The following is a 19,376-nucleotide window of genomic DNA, read 5'->3' as shown; positions in this document are numbered from 1 at the left end:
TCCGAGATCAGAGATCTTATTATATATTGGATACTAAAACAAAAAACACTATAACATTTTTGTAACGTGTGACATTTTACTTTACTTATTGATAATAAAAAAGACTGCAAACGTATACCTCATATCCGATCGGGACCGATTTTATTTTCGAACAAACAAAAACTCAATAATGCAAAACTTAAATTTAAGAAATATGCATATCTGAGATCTTTCAAATTTAAGAAATATGCATATCTGAGATCTTTCAAATATCTGGCTGAATTCAACTACAAAACCTGATTCATTCTGCAATTATAAGATGCACTGAATAGACGTTCTTCAATCATTTTCAATAATCAAAAACTAAACTTCAAATTATTAAATTTATAATCAATATTTGCAATCGATGATTTTTTCTTTTAGTGAGATTATCAATAGTCAGATTCTATAACGAAGAAATTCCAAGAATATCTCTTATTTGGTCATAAAAAACAACCTACTGTCGAATATACCGAGCAAAACATTTTATTGTATTAACAGATATTTTAATAGAATTTCCCAAATTCTTCAAATTAATTTATTCACGCAAGTTTTATCTCAAAATTTAGGAATAATTAGAAATTTCTACTATACAAAGCTATACAAGCTTAATCTTTTTTTAATTTTAGGAACAAAGTAATAAATCATAACCTTTATTATCACATATTTGTTATGAATACATTAGGGTTTGCATATGCAATAACCTCAAAATTGCCCGGGGCAAAAAATACATATCCATATTGTGCTCTGTTCCTAATGATGTGACATCATTGCATCCTTAACAACACGTTTGTGATAATTTGCTTAAGATTTTACCTTTTATGTATCATAAAATTGATATAATTTACGTTTTTTCTCTTTTCTGCAGAACTTAAATATGTGATAAAAAGATTATAACATGTCTTTTTCATATTGGCCCGGGTATCATCCCTCGACCCATATCGGCCCTCGGCTAAAGCCTCGAGGCCGATATGGGAGTCTCGGGATGATACCAGGGCCAATATGGCAAAGGGCATGTTATAATCTATACATATATTATTCTCAAGCTGAAGATGACGTGAAGTTATTTTTGTTTGGGGTAGGGATTGGGACGAGTCTCGGTGACCGAGTGGTCTAAGTAGTCGAACTACATTATCACCAAGATGTTGTGAGTTCAAATCCCGCACATGGCATGTGCACTCGACTCCAATCTTAAGTTACTAGGATTGTAAGTTTTCCTATGTAAGGTGGGTGCACTCCGGTTTCCTCCACTATTAAAAACTAACCGCCAAGAATAGTGTTGAAAGTGGCATTAATCACATATCAAGCAATCAATAAGTTATTTTAGAAAAAGCAAAAAAAAAGTCATCAAAGTATACTCGTCAGGTTTAGAGCTTTCATTCTTCATAAAATTTTAAAAGACTCTTATTTTTAAAATAACAACTTATTTTTTTGCAAAACCTGCTCGAACTCTCATGGATCTATTTTAAAGTCATCTTTTGAAACCTTCTACACAATATTAATATATTAGTTAGTCAATCATTATGATCATGTTTCGACATGGTCTAAAAAGTAAAGCTGCATGTACAGACAATAATCTTGCAATGATTTTATAAAGTCTTATAAAAAGAGATTTTGATTTGAACGTCACATGCCAGTATTTTTGCTTTCTTAAAAAACTGTAATCTCGTAATATACTTATTTCATCACAAAAAACTAGGATATGATCTGAAAACCATATCCGAACATTTCATGTTACTGTTTGAATGCAGTAATCCAAATTTAATCTGTCACGCAAATTATGTTAAAAATGAGCGAACGTGCAACAGTCATTTAAAATTGCAGAAAAATGAAATAATCTGATACGAGGGAACAAAGTAGCCCTCCTATCGAAAATTTGGTATATTGAATCGTCCTTTCCTAAGACACATCATAGAATTAAAATACAGTGAAACCTGACTAAACCAAATTCTGTATAAATCGAAAACCTGTATAAACTGAACATGTTCGTAAGCACCGTCATATCAAATTATGTGCGTTGCTAACCTGATAAAACCGAAAATTGGCCAAAATCGAACAAAATCTTAAAATCCGAAGAGGTTCGGTTTAAACAGTTTTCACTGTATATATTGACGAAATTATGTCTGTCGCGTGACAGTCAAAAGTTAAAGATATAATTTCTAAAAGACAAAATGGAAATAAACATGATTAGTGTCAATTTTCGTGATATCACCAGCTAAATATTTCGATTGCATACATTTTTTGATTGGACGATAATTTTTTTACCTTCGTTAGACAATATATAAGTACTAATTTTGATGTTATCAAAAGACCACCCCGTAATTCTAATCAAAAGTACATAATTACATAATGACAACAAAAACTATAAATAGAAATTTACCAGAAGAGTTAATATTCTCGTATTTTTTGCCAAAATTTAACATTTTTCCTTAGAATAGTTCTAATTTACTGTTTAAAACTTTTTAAAAAGGCCACCGTCGTATAAATACAGGGGAAACAATGTCGCTGAATTTCAAATTTTCTGACTATTCCAAAATAACAATGCTATGATTTTTTTTTGTAATAGAATATTAAAAAAATATTTGAACAACAATAAATTTGATATTTTTTTTTTTTTTTTAACTTTTATAATTTTGGGTTGTTTTCTTGTATTTGACTTCAAACACGGTTTTAAGCAATGTACAAGAAAGTGAAATTTGCATTTCTTCTCTCAATTATAAAATGGTTAAGAAGGGCTATAAAACTGTCATGAATGGACACTTTTCCGAATGAATTTAACCATCAACAATATGCTATACTTCATAAATGACCGAACTTCTTCAGTTTGCGTTTTGTCCTTTCTATCCAACTTAGCCGTGATTTAATTTCGTGATTTTCAAATTCACTTGATGTACACAATGTAGTTACATTAGGAAAGATCCAAGTTTTAAGTTTTTGCGACAACTTTTATTCGCGTTATATATCTACTCGCGAATTAGTTGGTTTGCAGTATTCCTGTACTCAATACATTTTACTGTACATTATACGATTCTCTTTATTAGTATACCACGAAAACCAATGAAATGTTCCGTACCATTTATGAAATGAAATGCTGAATTGAAAAAGAGGCTAGGAAGCATTCATTAATTTTATAAAAATGAAAAGTTGCTATATATTTTTTTTCTGAAAACTTTGAAACTTCATAACATCATAAATAAATCAAATGTATAGATGTATGTTTATGACTTTTCATATTATATTTGTGTAAATACAATAACAGGCAAAATGGCTGAATACTACGAAAAAAGTTGTGATATATAACTATAAATAACTATTATTGGAATTTATATTCAAGAGTGACATGTTCAGCTCGCTTTGAAATCTCAAAAAAGTCATTAAATAAATTTAAGTTTAAATAGACAATCATGGTTTTGTCATTCAGCGACTCGCTTCTTGTTTATAAAGAACAAAAGTATAAAATATCTACACATTATGCACTTTGCATACTTTTTTCTTAATTTTAGCAGCTTAAAATTTTATAAAGTTTTGCATTACAGATTGAAATCCACGTTTAAAGCTGGTTTCAGATCATTAAGATAGTGACCTCCTGTTTCAGGACCTATTTTTTGTTTCGATGCTATGTAATGTTTTTAGTTATTCGGCTCTGCTCATTTTTGGTCTCAATCATACCTATTGTCAAGGAACACGCGATGAAATTGGTATCAGACATTTATAGCATTCAAATAAAATATATATTATAATATATTTTAGGTCAAAGAAGAAATGTGTGAGTTGCACCACAACTATTTTAAAAATTGAAGGTTCCGAACTGTTCAACATTATAAAAATTATCGGTTCCGAAAGGAGCCTTATTACCTGTCTAGTAGTAATATACAATGAAAAGAAGACGTTTCCGTAAAATATCAAATATTCAGATGCTTGATGATTGATCTCGATCTAACCAGACATTTTCATCAATTGATATAAATATTTTATATTATTCTTTATCAATGGTCTCGTACACGGACGATAAAGATAAAGAAAACACGTGCACTTTCCCGAAGAGAACAACCAGTTCAGGTTTCTTACTAATACCGCATTTCAACTTCTCAGTAAACCCCTAAGTTACTTCAAATTGCGCATAACATTTTTGTTCTTGTGAAATAGTGTTGCATGCAACACACACAGCATCTCAAAGGCTTATGATTAATCACCGAAAGTCATAAAATAAGCACATACCAGTTATGATAACCTTAAAATTTTCATTGTTTTAAGATTTGAGTTACTTTAATCATTATATATCAGACATGGCGTATTGACTTTTAGATAATTGAACTAAAATAAAGTAAAATTATAAAAATAAATGCGGGGCAAGATTAAACACAAAATACTACAGCTTAATTAAAGAATGTGCTGCACTACAATTTGCTTTTGAATGTTTGTTAGATTCGTTAAAACTAATTCAGAACTCGTCTCGACTTGAGCCAGTTAGAGCTTGATAAAGGGTTAGACATGTTTCAATTATTGTTTTTTTTATGATTTCCCATTTTTTATTTTTATTTTTAAATGTGTTTATGTCCAATGTGCTGTCTTTAACTTTTATTCTTATCAAGGTTTCTGCGAGAAAAGCACACACGTTGATACTCAGACCCTTGCGTAAATAACTATATAATAAGGCGAACCTCACCTAAAATTACTGCAGTGTACAAATGTGTACACCTCAGGTCAAAGTTGTGTCCATCTCAGGTCAAAGTAACTAAACAAGTCTTTGAGTGAAGAATTTAAATGAACGTTGACGGTCAAGTATACATAATGTGATTGAGATTAAGATTCTAGAAATTTTCACAAACTTTTGTCAAGCCGCTTAGCGGCTCAAGAATTTGCAACGGATAGGCAATAAATATATACTGCTTGCTCGAAAACTTGTGGCGCAAAAGTAGCATTGGCACAAGTAAGATATGACGTTTATATCAGGGTCATAATTTAATACGACAGTCTAAATAAGACTCATCAGTGACGCTTATTTAAAAATAGTTATAAAGCAAAACAAGTACAAAGTTGAAGAGCACTGAGGACCCAAAATTCCAAAAAGTTGTGCCAAATACGTCTAAGGTAATCGAAAGGACGCATTTTGCGAGGATTTTGCTAAAGACATTTCTAATTTAACTGTGATAATGAAAAACATTAAAAATATTAATATAAAGATATAACTTTACAACAAAAGATTGGTCACTAACAAACCATGCATAGAAAAACTATTTCCTTTTTCTGATATTCATCAGTATAAATAAAATCAATTGAATGTAATAAAAAAACAGTTTTAAGATAAAACAGGAGGAATTTGAACTTGTATACAAAGAACGTATTAAATATCACACAAGCACAAAGTAGCTTACAATTGCTTGTTGTTTGATACAGCTTGTTTTTTTTGTTCATGTTTTACATTTCTGCATCATTTTCAGTTTATGAAAAGAAATTGATATTCTAAATAAGCTCCAGAATGTTTTTGTAAGGATTTCATCTTACGTAATGCGTTTTTATGCCGACTAATTTATCACGCATGATTTCTGAGTTTATGGTATTGGTTTCTTTCTGGTAATATAGTCTTTAGATTAGTATATACCATCTGAAACAAGAGCTGCGTGAAGCAATGGCGCACTGAAAAATAGTTAGTCACGCTTTTTCTACTTTGTTCGGGTTGATAATTGACACTCTGTTGTGAGAAAGAAACACATTATATATTTTCACATTGGCTTCCAATTGAAAGATGGAAATCATATTATTCCGGAGAAGAAATTTGATTCCTTTAGGCTTTTGGGAAAATGAATTAATGTGTATTTATGAAACTCTATACCCTACAGACGAACACTAATGAAGTAACATTTTTATTGAAACAATAATTAAAACATCTGAAGTTGTGTGACTAAAGCTATATAATATTGGGTTATATTACCCGACAGGGCAGCCACGAGTTTGAAACATTACACTGTAATTATAATGTGCAGGTGTAGCAACGCTTTGCCTCAGTTTGCTGGACAAAGCAATTCAAACGTACATGGAATTACACATAAGTAAATATCTAGTTGTGTGGTCCTAATCGAAGAAAGTCAAACATCATATCGATTGAAACTCAGATAAGTCAATAATGATTTCTAAGCCTGGTAAAAAACTTAATAAACTTTAAACCCAAATCTTGCGTGCATTTATTTGCAGATCAATATTTGTAGTACAAAGTATAAGGTTTTCTGAGATGGACGTTTTTTCATTATTGGGTTTCGCAGATATACCAGGCGGAAAAGAGATACGAAAATGAATACAATTATTTTTATTGAAGATATATTGATTGATAGGTAGACGTCAATGGTACGTACCGTCACTGCCACATAATTGACACTCATTTACATATTTCTATTTTATTTTCTAACCTGTCATTTAGCGGTAATTTGGTGAAAAGCTTGATTTGAATAATGACTCATAAACCGGGTATTATAAATTTAATTGCTGGTTATCATTTTTGACAAACTACACACCATCTTTACTATAAAACGTGGGTAGTCTGTCATTGCTGCATAGTAAGGTGTGAAAATATAGAAAAAATATATTGTTGAACATTTGAACCTGGATTTATAACATGCATACATACGGTCTATTCTATAAAATAACGTTTATTCAAGAAAGAAAATGACATAAATTTGCATTACTAACGCAACTCAGTAAATTGAATAAGTTATAGGGTACATAAGACCGGATCTCTAACAGCAACCGCAGGACATAAAAAAAACACCAGTTAACAAAAAACAAGAAATAAAAGCCATGTAGAGGACGTTATACCGTCTTAAAGAATAAATAGATAGATGTTCATACCTCAACGTCAACCTCTTAGTTCCACTAGTCTAAAAAGATCGATAACAATTTAACAGGTACTATCAAAATTTAATTAAGTTGCATTCAACTTACACTTAATTCTTCAAATGATTAAAACATAATTTTAAACAAAAGGGGAACATCATAAAAATGAAATAATCTTCAAATATACATTTTACCCCAGACCTAGAAAAACACATTTGAGTTTACCCAAAGATATTATGCATATATTGCTTGTTTGCAAAACATTATAGTTTTAATGAAGGAAAGAATACTCATTTCTATTCAGCTCTCCATAGTTAGGTTTGATCTATCTGAAGATTGGGGGCATTAATAAAAATCCTTCCAATACAGTGTTTTGGTAATCAAACGGTACAGAATAAAATCGTACTGTTTATGATTTTTTACTAAATTAAAACGATAAGAAATAAAACACCCAAAACATATTCTAAACGAAACAGAATACAATAATTTGGGGAGCTCTGTTGTTTTATATTTGCTATTCATTATATTTTTTAGTAGTCAATTTTTTATACGATCAAAATTGACAAGATCAACAAAATATGGAAAAGAAAATTACTAGATGGAACCAAAATCAGGTAAGAAAATTACTAGATGAAACCAAAATCAGGTAAGAAACTTACTAGATGAAACCAAAATCAGGTAAGAAACTTACTAGATGAAACAAAAATCAGGTAAGAAAATTACTAGATGGAACCAAAATCAGGTAAGAAAATTACTAGATGGAACCAAAATCAGGTAAGAAAATTACTAGATGAAACCAAAATCAAGTAAGAAAATTACTAGATGGACGCAAAATCAGGTAAGAAAATTACTACATGGAACATAAACCAGGTAAGAAAATTACTAGATGGACGCAAAATCAAGTAAGAAAATTACTGGATGGAACCAAAATCAAGTAAGAAAATTACTAGATGGAACAAAATCAGGTAAGAAAATTACTAGATGGAACATAAATCAGGTAAGAAAATTACTAGATGGGCCAAATTAGGTAAGAAACTTACTAGATGAAACCAAAATCAGGTAAGAAAATTACTAGATGGAACAAAATCAGGTAAGAAACTTACTAGATGAAACAAAAATCAGGTAAGAAAATTACTAGATGGACCAAAATCAGGTAAGAAAATTACTAGATGGACCAAAATCAGGTAAGAAACTTACTAGATGAAACAAAAATCAGGTAAGAAAATTACTAGATGGACCAAAATCAGGTAAGAAACTTACTAGATGAAACAAAAATCAGGTAAGAAAATTACTAGATGGAACAAAATCAGGTAAGAAAATTACAAGATGGAACATAAATCAGGTAAGAAAATTACTAGATGGACCAAAATCAGGTAAGAAACTTACTAAATGGAACCAACATTAGGTAAGACAATTACTAAATGGAACCAACATTAGGTAAGAAAATTACTAAATGGAACCAAAACCAGGTAAGAAAATAATATATACAAACAACGAGAACCGAAACACTTTGTTTCTTTAAACAAACAGCACTTATAATTATATCAGAAGGTATTTTTTATAACCCTTTTATTAATCGAAAGTGTTATTGTGTATATATCCTGTTCTCCATGCGTTTCAACTGATGAATACTCAGAGTTTAAAAACACCATTGAAATCTTAAATAATTTCATTAAAGATAATTGCACGTGGTTAAACTTTTATTTATTTCATTTCCTCCTTGGTAATTATCTTAATAATTTACATAAAAACTTACTGTTGAATTAAATGCGTACGAAAATTGAAGGACTAGACTTGTCGATCTTTAATGAGCTAATAAATTTGCACTGATATACAAAAGGTTGGTACATAATAAAAAAAAATTGGTGTACTCTTACACTGCCATTTCTAACCATAAAGTCGTGATTAAAAAAATGAAATAAAGATAGACAACTGATACTTTTTTCACAAATTATAAAATGTAATTCCTAAGAGAAATTTACTGAAACGAAAACATTCATTTATATCATGAAAATCTAGCAATTATATGAAAATCTTTAAAAATCATAGAAATTATTTTAGGTTTTCCTTTTTAAGAAACAATGCTTTGTATTCATTATTGATTATTATTGCTACAGGTTTGAACTGTTAGCGTTCTTTTCATTTATTTATATCTTTAGATATATATTTTTCTGGGTTAATATTTATACTTGAGGCAAAAGTATTGAAAACACAAAGATCCCGAACTTATAGACAAATGATACCATGGATAGAGAAAAAAAATGGAGAGAAAACTATAACTATCCAAAACGTCAATGATGCTTTATCACCAAAGGAAAAGATAATAAGGATTGTTTTCTGATTATGTATTGACTTTGCATGTATTGTTGAAAGCAACAATTTTCTTGAGATATTGAATTTGAATTCGTTCGAACCCTTTTTTATGAGAAGTCATTGATGTACATGTGTATTTTTTTTTAAGATTAACTATATCAAAACATTGAAAGCAAAATTGCACAATTTATGAAATATACAAGAATAGAAAACAATAGTGAAGTTGATCTAAGTTTTAAGAAACAAAAACTACAATAAGGAGAGAAATAAAGGCAACAGTAGTATACCGCAGTTCGAAATTCATAAATCGATTGAGAAACCGCGTTAACCATAGGAAAAACAACAAATATTGCACAGAAGATTAAACTGAATTAATTCACTCTCCGAATTTACATAAAAAAGCAAGGTTCAAACATCTTCTTTAATTTCGTTTTTCCCCAACAACTGTAGATTGTAAATACTGTAGCATGTTTTATTTGTGTAACATTGATTCAAGTCTTCATGTTGTTTATATTGGTTATATAAGTAGTCTGCTAAATAGCAAGGTATATTAACAATTTCGCTAACGAATGAAACCAAAAATAGCATAGAATTCCTAGTCTTGGAGGAATATTGTAACAAGAAATTGAACAGCTATGCATATTAAAGTAACAGTATTCTCTATATTTAACCTGACTATTCTGTATCAGTAGATATGGAGACAAACTTTCCTCCCCGTCCTTTTGAGAGTGTCTGTAATATTTATCATGTTTTTGCTATATACACCTAAATTTTCAAAAATTTTCTTGTTGGCGCCTGTATAGTTTGCAGATAATACCTTTTCGAAAGCTCTCTTCCTTTATCGACGATCAAATGACAATCGAACATATCGTTTTCCATAGACATCTGTTTCGACGTTAATGACGACTAGTTAAATGTGCATCTGCTGCTTTTTGCATTGTTAAACTTTATTTTATTTGTTTCCTTTAATGAAACAAATCAGCGAATATGGCAGATATGCAATGTATCAAATTTCCAATCGAACGGAGAAATATGACAAATTTTATTTTTATGGCATTTAAGCTTTCTTATTAGATTCGCGCGGATGCTAAAATATATCTCTAGAAGTAAATTATGTTGTGCATCACGTGAAAAAGAATATTGGAAAAGTATTTTTTGTTGTTTATCTTTATATGTGCATATTTATTAAATTATTATTTATATAACTGCGCAATGTCGTCATTCAACCTACGATTTCATAACAATTAAAACCTACTTTAGCAAACTAGTTTTGGTGTAAATATGATCTCAGTACAAAAAGATACTTGCACAGAATTAAATATACAAATAAATAAAATAAGATACTATGTTTATATTGAAACGAGCAGCTGGTAGAAGTTCTTCAGCAATGCCTCGACAAATGTTTTATGCAATATTCGAATTTATTTAAATACATCATGGACCCCAAAAGTTATCATGAAGTTATTTGCATGGACATTTCTGATTTCGTATCCATTCATTAGAATATGTTTTGACAAAACAACTTTTATTTTCCCTCCCAAGAAAAGCTCGAGTGAAGCATACTGTTGAAATCTGTTATCCCTATTTTGACAATTTTACCTATTATGTCTGTTTTGTTCACGCATCGTTATACTTAAAATGAAATTTGATGCGACTGTCATAAAAGTGAGAGGCTTAGCGCTATAAAACCAGATTTAATTCCCCATTTTCTACATTTGAGACTGCTTGTACCAAGTCAGGAATATGACAGTTGTTGTCCATTCGTTTGACGTTTTTGAGCTTTTGCCATTTGTTTATAAGGACTATCCATTTTGATTTTCCTCGGGGTATTTTTGTTATTATACTTTTTGAATGTTTAGTTTTGGTTAGTTTGTAATGAACGTCCTATGCGTTTGTATAAGTGTACAAATAAAACAGAATTTGCAAATGGAAATATGTTTTTGATAACCACTGCAGGCGCATTTTTATTTTTTGAATAAAAATAGAAAAATTAGCTGATCAAGATTAAAATAATATATATAAATACACAATATATATATGCTTGTTAAATCAATCCATTGAATTTTCTTTCTGGTTTCAGTTATTATTGGTGGGTTTGACGATGCTCAGTCTTTTGTTGTCTATGTATTATTTTGAGTTCTTGTGTTTTATATCATCGTCTTGTTTTTCCAAGGCATTTTCTGCTTTTCTTGGACTTTCGAGTTTTGTACGTCCCTTGGTATCTTCTATCTGTTTGATAAACGTTACGAATAGATATTAAATGTACCAGGCTTATACTTTAATACGCCAAAAACGCGTTTCGGCTTCATGAGACTTTTCAGTGACGCCCAGATCAAAATAGTAAAGACTAACAAGTAGAAAGATGAAGAGCATTGAGAACCCGAAATTCCAAAATGTTGTGCCAAATACGGCTAAGGTAATGTATGCCTGGGATAAGAAAATCCTTAGTATTTCGAAAAATTCATAATTTTGTAGACAGGAAATTTATATATAAAAAACGCACCAAAAAATTGATATTCATGTCGACACCAAACTGCTGACAACTGGGCTGGTGATACCCTCAAACCTTTTCCTGAAAACACCACAAATGTTTGTTATCTCCATCTGGTATACCCGAGACCATTTGGTAAATTTTATTAAGGAAGAAGAACTTCTTGAAAGTGGCCTTTTTGATTTTGCCATTTGCTTAGAACTTTTCCCGGAGTTCGGTATCATTTTTGTTATTTTACTTTTTTCCCTACGCGCACTGAACGAAATTCAAGGTTAAGTAAATGTGTCTTTATTGCTGTTCTCCTTCCTCAGAATTACAAAAGCTCAGGCATTCATTATTTTACAATAGATTGTAAAAAAAAATAATGTCAAATGAAGAATCATATATTTCTGATCTTCTTATTGGCAATTATTAGAAGTTCTACATTAAATGGTGAACTATAAGAAATTTCATTCATTTTATCAATATTATTTGGCTCCATACTTTCTACAACATACATTATTCAAAATAAACAGTCGTAAGAACTAGTTTACGCGAAATTAAATATTTAATTATTTCTTTTATCTCCTACTTACAATCATTAAACGAGAAATAAATTAAAGCAATTGTTTATGATATTCTTCTCATTAAAACGTTAAGCTTTATCATATATACTCTCATCAACATCCTTATTCTGTACAAATAGACATATTCAATAAAATATATAGCTTTGTAAGTATCAATATATCGTGTCCAAAGCATAAACATAACACATCTATATCAAATGTGTGTAAAAAATCAATTGAAAGTCTATTGTTAAAACCATCTAGATTCACGATATGAATTTATATGAAATATTTAAATAAAAAATAAATAAATCATAAGAAAACGATGTACTCGACATATCCCCACCTCCAACGACGCTGATTACGACGACTTAATGAGAAAAAACATTAAAACATAAGTAGAGAATTACTGAAGTTTAGTTACTGTATCATACGCTTCATCAATGTTTGCTGTTCACGCTGCGATTCCAAATGTATTCCAGTTAAATATGTAACTGAAGTCCCTGAGACGCCGAGTTGTTCTTTTAGATACATTACCAACATGGGTGGCCTGACTTATCAAAACTATATGGCTTTAGTGAAAGGGTCATAATAATGTTATAGAATGATAAAAAATAAAACATTTCCTAAACCTTCCTAAATAATGAATATTCAGGGATAATTACCTTGATTTTACCGATAAAAAGACTGACTGATCTTTGAAGTCAAACAGCACGCGCCGAGTACTGCATTCGATACGTACAGCGATATCAATATTGGTTTGAAAAATCGCGGATGGATGGGACGAAATTCAATTATGATTTACTAGATAAATGTCTACAATTTAAAAGGTTTTACCTATATATTGACAGTCTGTCGAATGATCAGAAAAAGGTCGCTTCTTGTGTAAATTTAACTGTTTTAAATCACCTACCTATTGCGTTAAATATTAAATAAATAATCTGTCGATATTAAACAGAAATAGAAAAAAGAGAAATATTATAAGACTATAAGGTTTCAATAGGCACTTAGATAGCTGATGTTTATTTTGTGTATTTTCATTGTCAACAAGCGGCTCCCGACGTAAAGGTGTACTTGTGAATTGTTTGTAAAACATGAATTGATAGTAACAATATACGGTATGAATTAGTGACAGAAACCCTTTGATACTAACCTTATCGATAATTATTATTTTGTCAACAACCTGATTTGATAAATGACTAAAGCTATTAGGACCGTCAATAGCTTAAAAAATCAACAAAACCAGGACTAGAAAAAAGCGAATGAATCGCCTTATCATACAAAATCTGTCAAAGTGTTGTATTATCTACAACATTTTATCCCATAATTATTTTGTCCTCAATTTTCCTAACATCAAGAAAAGAAACATTGAAAAAAGCAATGTATGGTTAGTTTTTGGAACCTAATCCTTTTTGCTGTCAATCAAAGACGAGACCGGATCGTTTGGGCTTTGATCTAAGGACCACAGTCATTCATCATACGTTACAGTTTAATTTTTCTATTTAAGAAAATGAAATTATAGATATCTTTACGTCTTATTAAGATAAATAAGTATTTCTCAGCTGTTAAATTATTTACCCGGTGAACATAATGTAGAACGAGAAAAACATATCATTTCTACTATTCAATTTTAGTGTATGAAAACCCAACTAAATCACTTTTAAAAACGGCTTTTAATGAATTTATAATTCAAGATTCTTGCAGTTTGTTGTTTTTAAGTGAATATTTGAAAGTGTTTAAGAAATCAAGTTAGTTGGAAATAAAATAAAAAATTATTTTGAATTTAAACATAAAAAAAATCCCAAACACCACAAACTCAGAAAATCACACGACAAATCGCCCACGGGTTCTTTTTCGTTTAGATTTGCAAATAATCAAAGTTAATATTATAATGCATTTCACCAATCTCGGTGAAAGGTAACAATTAAATGGAAATAGCTTTTATGACACAATTATCATCCCAGACTAGTATTAAACGGACGATACAAAAAGGTTCAAATACAAATTTATTTTGATAACACATACTTGATATCAAAAAACTAAAATGAAAATGAATAGGACTTAATATATATTCTTTCAGATGTTTAAACCATAAATTAAACATTACCCCCTTGAAAGGAAATCTTCACCAAATATAGTGTGAAAAAAATATGCAGCATATCAAAATAGTCACTACAAAACAAAATAGTTGAAGAAATAAATAATAATAATAAAAAGACATTAAATCAACTTTAAATCACAAATGTGTACGTTTCTACTTTGTTTCCTCATTTAAACAATTCAGACCTGACAATTAACTTCGGTTTCCATTTAGTTAACAAGAAAATTCCTTTCTAATTTTTACCCTCAAATATGTAGAAAAATAAAAGCATATTTTATTTGCCTTGCTAAAATGTGTGTAATTGCCATTGGCCTCATTGACAATCATACCACATCTTATAATTTTATTTTATCATTTAAAATCTGTATTAGTATTTTTTGATTTTCGTATTCCATTTGTATCCAATAATTATTTGATCAACAAATCTGCAAGAAAAGAAACTTCGAAAAAAAAGGTCCTATAAATATGATTTCTTTTCTCTTATTACTTGAAAGTATACTCCAAATCCCCTCAGTTTATATCGATAAAGGAGAGACGTTCTTATGTGAATGAATAAAATTGTCAACGGTAAAAAATAACTTTGAAGACTTTTATCGAAAAGACGTTTTGAAAAAAAATAACAACAGTTCCTTTTGCGTTTAAAAAAATATAGACCTTACAAAGAGTATGTAACAAAAAGGCTGAGGCACTCACTCTTATAAAAGAATATAAATCTTGTTTGTAATATGTAAAAGAACAGTGCACGCTACAGGCCATAATATTTGGATAGCTTCTAGAAGTTTTCAAACCAACTTTATCAAATCAGGAACAGAAAGAAACAATGAATACAATATACACGAGTAGCTAGACATGGACTTAACGTTCGGTTCTATTTGTGTCGTTTTGTTGCCGTTTCAATGACGTATAAAGCCAACAGTCGTATACCGGTGTTCAAAAGTTACCCTTGACATCTTCTTTTGAACATACCAAATGGTCCAAAAGTTTAAATAGTTTATAGAAGCATTCGTATGTTCCTTCATACTCTTTTCAAAAAAATACTTGACACCAATATCCATACTTAATGGTCCATAATTTCAACAAATTTATAAAAGTTTTATTTTAACCTTATCTGTCCCTGTCGATTCTCTGCATATAAATACTTTGTAACCAATAGATACTTGCTAAAGCAAGCATGATGTTAAAAATACATGATTGTCATGCAAAGATAATTTGGTTCAGCGGAGACATTTTTTGTCAGTAACATTAGACACAAGATCATCGCAATCTTCAACAAATTTACAGAGTGAATCAATTACCATTATTATAAATTTATACATTAATTTTTTTGATGATTTTGTAATTTTCATATTAAATTTAATGTTCCATTTAAATCAATGAAGCAGCTTTGAACAGCGAATGAGCTAACGATTGAAAGGATTAACATCTTTTTAATATTTAAGCTAACACCATTTGTCTTGAAATGGATTACATGGATTATAGAATTATCTTTCAAATGTGTATAATAATTATATTTTTCCAAAAGATCTTATCAAAGTCCAACTTAAAATAAAAACAAAATACTTTATTTAAGTCTGTTGCTGTAACTGAACAATTAACTAATGAATGAATAGTTGTTGTCATTTGATTATCAAAAAAGCTAGTTTCACAAAACATCTTTAGCGGAAAATCTTGAATAATTCATTAATACTAACTATGAATTTAGAACTAGAAGTTTACTTTTTCTGAAAAGAGCTATAGTACTATTATGTTTATAGGAAACTAGTTACAAGTTCTAAAAAACACGAAAAGGGGTAAACTATTCCGAATGACTATACTAAGACAGGAATATGACAGTTGTTCGTTCGTTTGGTGTGTGTTGAGGTTTTGAATTTGCCATTTGATTAGGGACTATTCGTTTGGAATTTCCAGTTCAGTATTTTTCTTATTTCTCATTTTTCTTTAAACATAACAGTTTTGTATTGTTCTTCATGCCTTGTTTATGTGCTTTTTTGTCAAATCATCCCTATCCTTCCTTTAAGCGTTTACGTTTGAGCGTTCCTGATGACGCTGAATCCAAAAACGATTAGGAGACAATAAATGTATCAAATGTTTACTACAAAAAAAAAATGATTTGAAAACAAAACATGTCAAACTTTCAAATTTCATTTCTGTATGTGTTTATATTTCACCAAAAAATGTAGTTTATATAGTTTTGAAAATGTTTTCAAGTCGGCGACATTATTAAAAGTTAAACTTAAACCATTGAAAAAAAGTGGGAGAGTATAGTACAACTTGATGCAAATATTTCCTGTTTGTAAAATAATTGACAATGTACAAGGAAATAAAACAATAAAACTACAATCAACTTCTGTATATTTAACTGGTCCACTTTATACTGATTAGGATATACAGCAATAGATATGAAACATAGCTGCAATTTGTGAAAATTGAGACTTTTATTTGGTTTGATTTGAAAAATTGTAACAAACATAATATATAATTTGTGGCCATTACCGTATGAATTATGGAGAGTTTTATTACATTATAACACAACAATCATACCCTGTTAAGGTGGCCTACGGTATAATTTTGCCAATCTTGTATAAAATTTGTCCAGTAGAATAATTTGATAGTGTGTTTTAATGGCAATACACAAAATCTATATCGTATCTGGTATTTATCTTTAAATGAAACATACATAAATTTTGCTATAATTTTACAAAACTGATAAACAATCTGTACATTTGAATACTCGAAAAATAATTAATCCTCCCCAAATATGTAGGGTTAGTAGATAATAATCAGCTTGGTATCATGTATTTATTTGTCTCGTTAAATTGAGATTGATATCAAAATAAATAAAGCTAAATGCCAATTGATAAACGACAAAGAAAAATATACAATTGCACTAAGTCAATAAAACTGATCAGAGATAAAGAAGAAAAAAATAATTGTGTTTTAAAAGAGGTTTGTCGGTTTGGTTAGAATCAAATATGTTGAGTAATTGGGGTTAAGTCGTCCATTTCTGTGTCTTTTCGTTTAGGGGTTGTTAATTTCTTGTAAACATTTTTATAATTCGATTAGCAGTTATGGTTTCGTGAGAATTTATTTTCAACACAATGAACAGACTGTATTTAACAGGAGAATAATTTTTCTTTCATTATACACGACTATTCTAAACAAATATTGTTTCCTGATAAATATTCAACAAACATAATATGCTTTGCTATAATTAATACTTCCAGTCTATATGTGCATCAAAGAGACTTCATGTAGATATTAAAACCGTATTTTATTTTTATTCTATTTCAATGATTTAACGCTGAATTTGTATTTATTGTTTTTATCAAGATTTCACATTTTTACGGTGTTGTTTAGATTATTTCATATTATGCAAACATAAGATTTAACTTTAAAATAGTAAAAATATAGTAAAACAATTTGGGTAAATCGCATTACACTATTAATAAAAAAAATATAATATTTCTTTAAAAACTAGCATATGATTTTTTAATGTCAAAATTCATTTTGATGACCATTTGTTATTCTTGAAAGTTTTATTCCGTGTTTACTTTTTTGTCATGGGACAATATATTTCTTAGTTGGATAATTTGCTGTAGAACACAACATTTTATTACATTTCACTTTATATCTTTTTCTATTTATACATTTTATAATCTGCCAGTCTGTTTTGTTTTCTTAGATACTTCCGAACTTATCTTATTAAATTTTATCAATTTAGTTTATAATTTAAAAAAGAACGAGTGAGACAGAAATTGAAAAAGAGAAGAAAAAACATATATTTCATTACAAATTTAATAAAACTAAAATACGATATGAAAATAAATATTTTTCTGACCTCTATGCTGTATTTCACAATTGTAATAACAATATTTAAACTAAATGGTTGACAATTATACAAAATTCGCAGATCGGAACTGATCACTGTTATTATAGCGACATATTAATTACAACTGGCACTGCTCAGTTTGTAGACATTTATGACTCCGTTTGCTTCGTTTATGTTGCATCCACTCAACATCACCAGAACAAAGACGTTTTAAATAAAATTGCTTTTCGCGTTCTTTATTTTTCCCCATCTTCGTCTTTTTTAAATACTTCTCTTAAATTATTCACTACTAAGCTTAAATTTTTATGAAGACACCTTACATTTTAAAACGTTTAGCACGCACATGATTTCCACACTAAAAGTCAATTTAAAAGCTAACATTTCACAAACATATGTCAAAAAGTGTAAACAAAGTTGGTAGCAATTACTATACAAATAATGGTGATAGTACTCACCTGAGTAATGATAAGGGTCCATGACTGCCTGAGAATGCATCCTGTCTGTACTACTGCAATCCGATAGTAGTAGAGTAGTCACTCAGGTAAACGCTTTTATGTTCTATGCTTAAAAATATTTATGTTTAGTTACAGTTCTGTATTTCTTATCTATTAACAAGCCCCACCCCCAAACTTTACCGCTTTGTTTTCATACACAAGTGTTACAGAAGTTATTGAGCCATAAAAAGAACTGCTGATCGAGAGGTGTTTAACCATTGGCAGCAACGATATAAACAACGGACCCGGTGACAATTAAATGGCCGGTCACTGATGAAGGATCTTACTCCGGACAGATTCCGATAGTCCTGAATTAAATGATTGACAGCGATACTCCTAGAGGGATGCAGACGTCGGTTGGTTCTTGGATAATTTGTTTGTGATGCTGTAACGTTAGAAAGACATATCATATGACACCTCTAATTTCCTTTGGTTTCCGAGTAATTCCAAGTAGTTTATTAACTGGAACAGATCCCTCTATGGACCTGGATTCACTTCATATTGGAAATTTAAGAAGCATATATATTATACAGAATGAACATCAAATTATGAGATGCCACAGAACAAGAAACATGATGATTATACAAACGAAATAAATAATTTAGTGTAATGGAACTTCTACAAGAGACTAATAAACTTCGATTATTACTTTTTAAAAATAAAAAGAAGAAAAAGTACAAGACAAATCAGGATAACGTGTTATTCTTACCTAAAAAAATATGAATAGTTCCTGTCAAAACTTCTCTCTCATCTGATA

At 29.7% G+C, this 19,376-nt stretch overlaps 1 protein-coding gene across 1 annotated transcript in view; it reads right to left on the bottom strand.

Moving 5' to 3' along the window:
- Nucleotides 1–18,793, bottom strand: part of LOC134701361 (homeobox protein SIX1-like) — a 33,619-nt gene extending 14,826 nt beyond the window's left edge. Inside the window, exon 1 of the mRNA XM_063562497.1 lies at nucleotides 18,581–18,793. Within this exon, the coding sequence (XP_063418567.1) occupies nucleotides 18,581–18,620 (40 nt within the window). The 5' untranslated portion in view covers nucleotides 18,621–18,793. The remainder of the gene's footprint in view (nucleotides 1–18,580) is intronic.
- Between the last annotated feature and the right edge of the window lie 583 nt (nucleotides 18,794–19,376).

This window comes from Mytilus trossulus, unplaced genomic scaffold, assembly GCF_036588685.1.
Source record: "Mytilus trossulus isolate FHL-02 unplaced genomic scaffold, PNRI_Mtr1.1.1.hap1 h1tg000244l__unscaffolded, whole genome shotgun sequence".
In the NCBI taxonomy this organism is placed as follows: domain Eukaryota; kingdom Metazoa; phylum Mollusca; class Bivalvia; order Mytilida; family Mytilidae; genus Mytilus; species Mytilus trossulus.
This window is presented reverse-complemented; position numbering and strand designations above follow the sequence as displayed.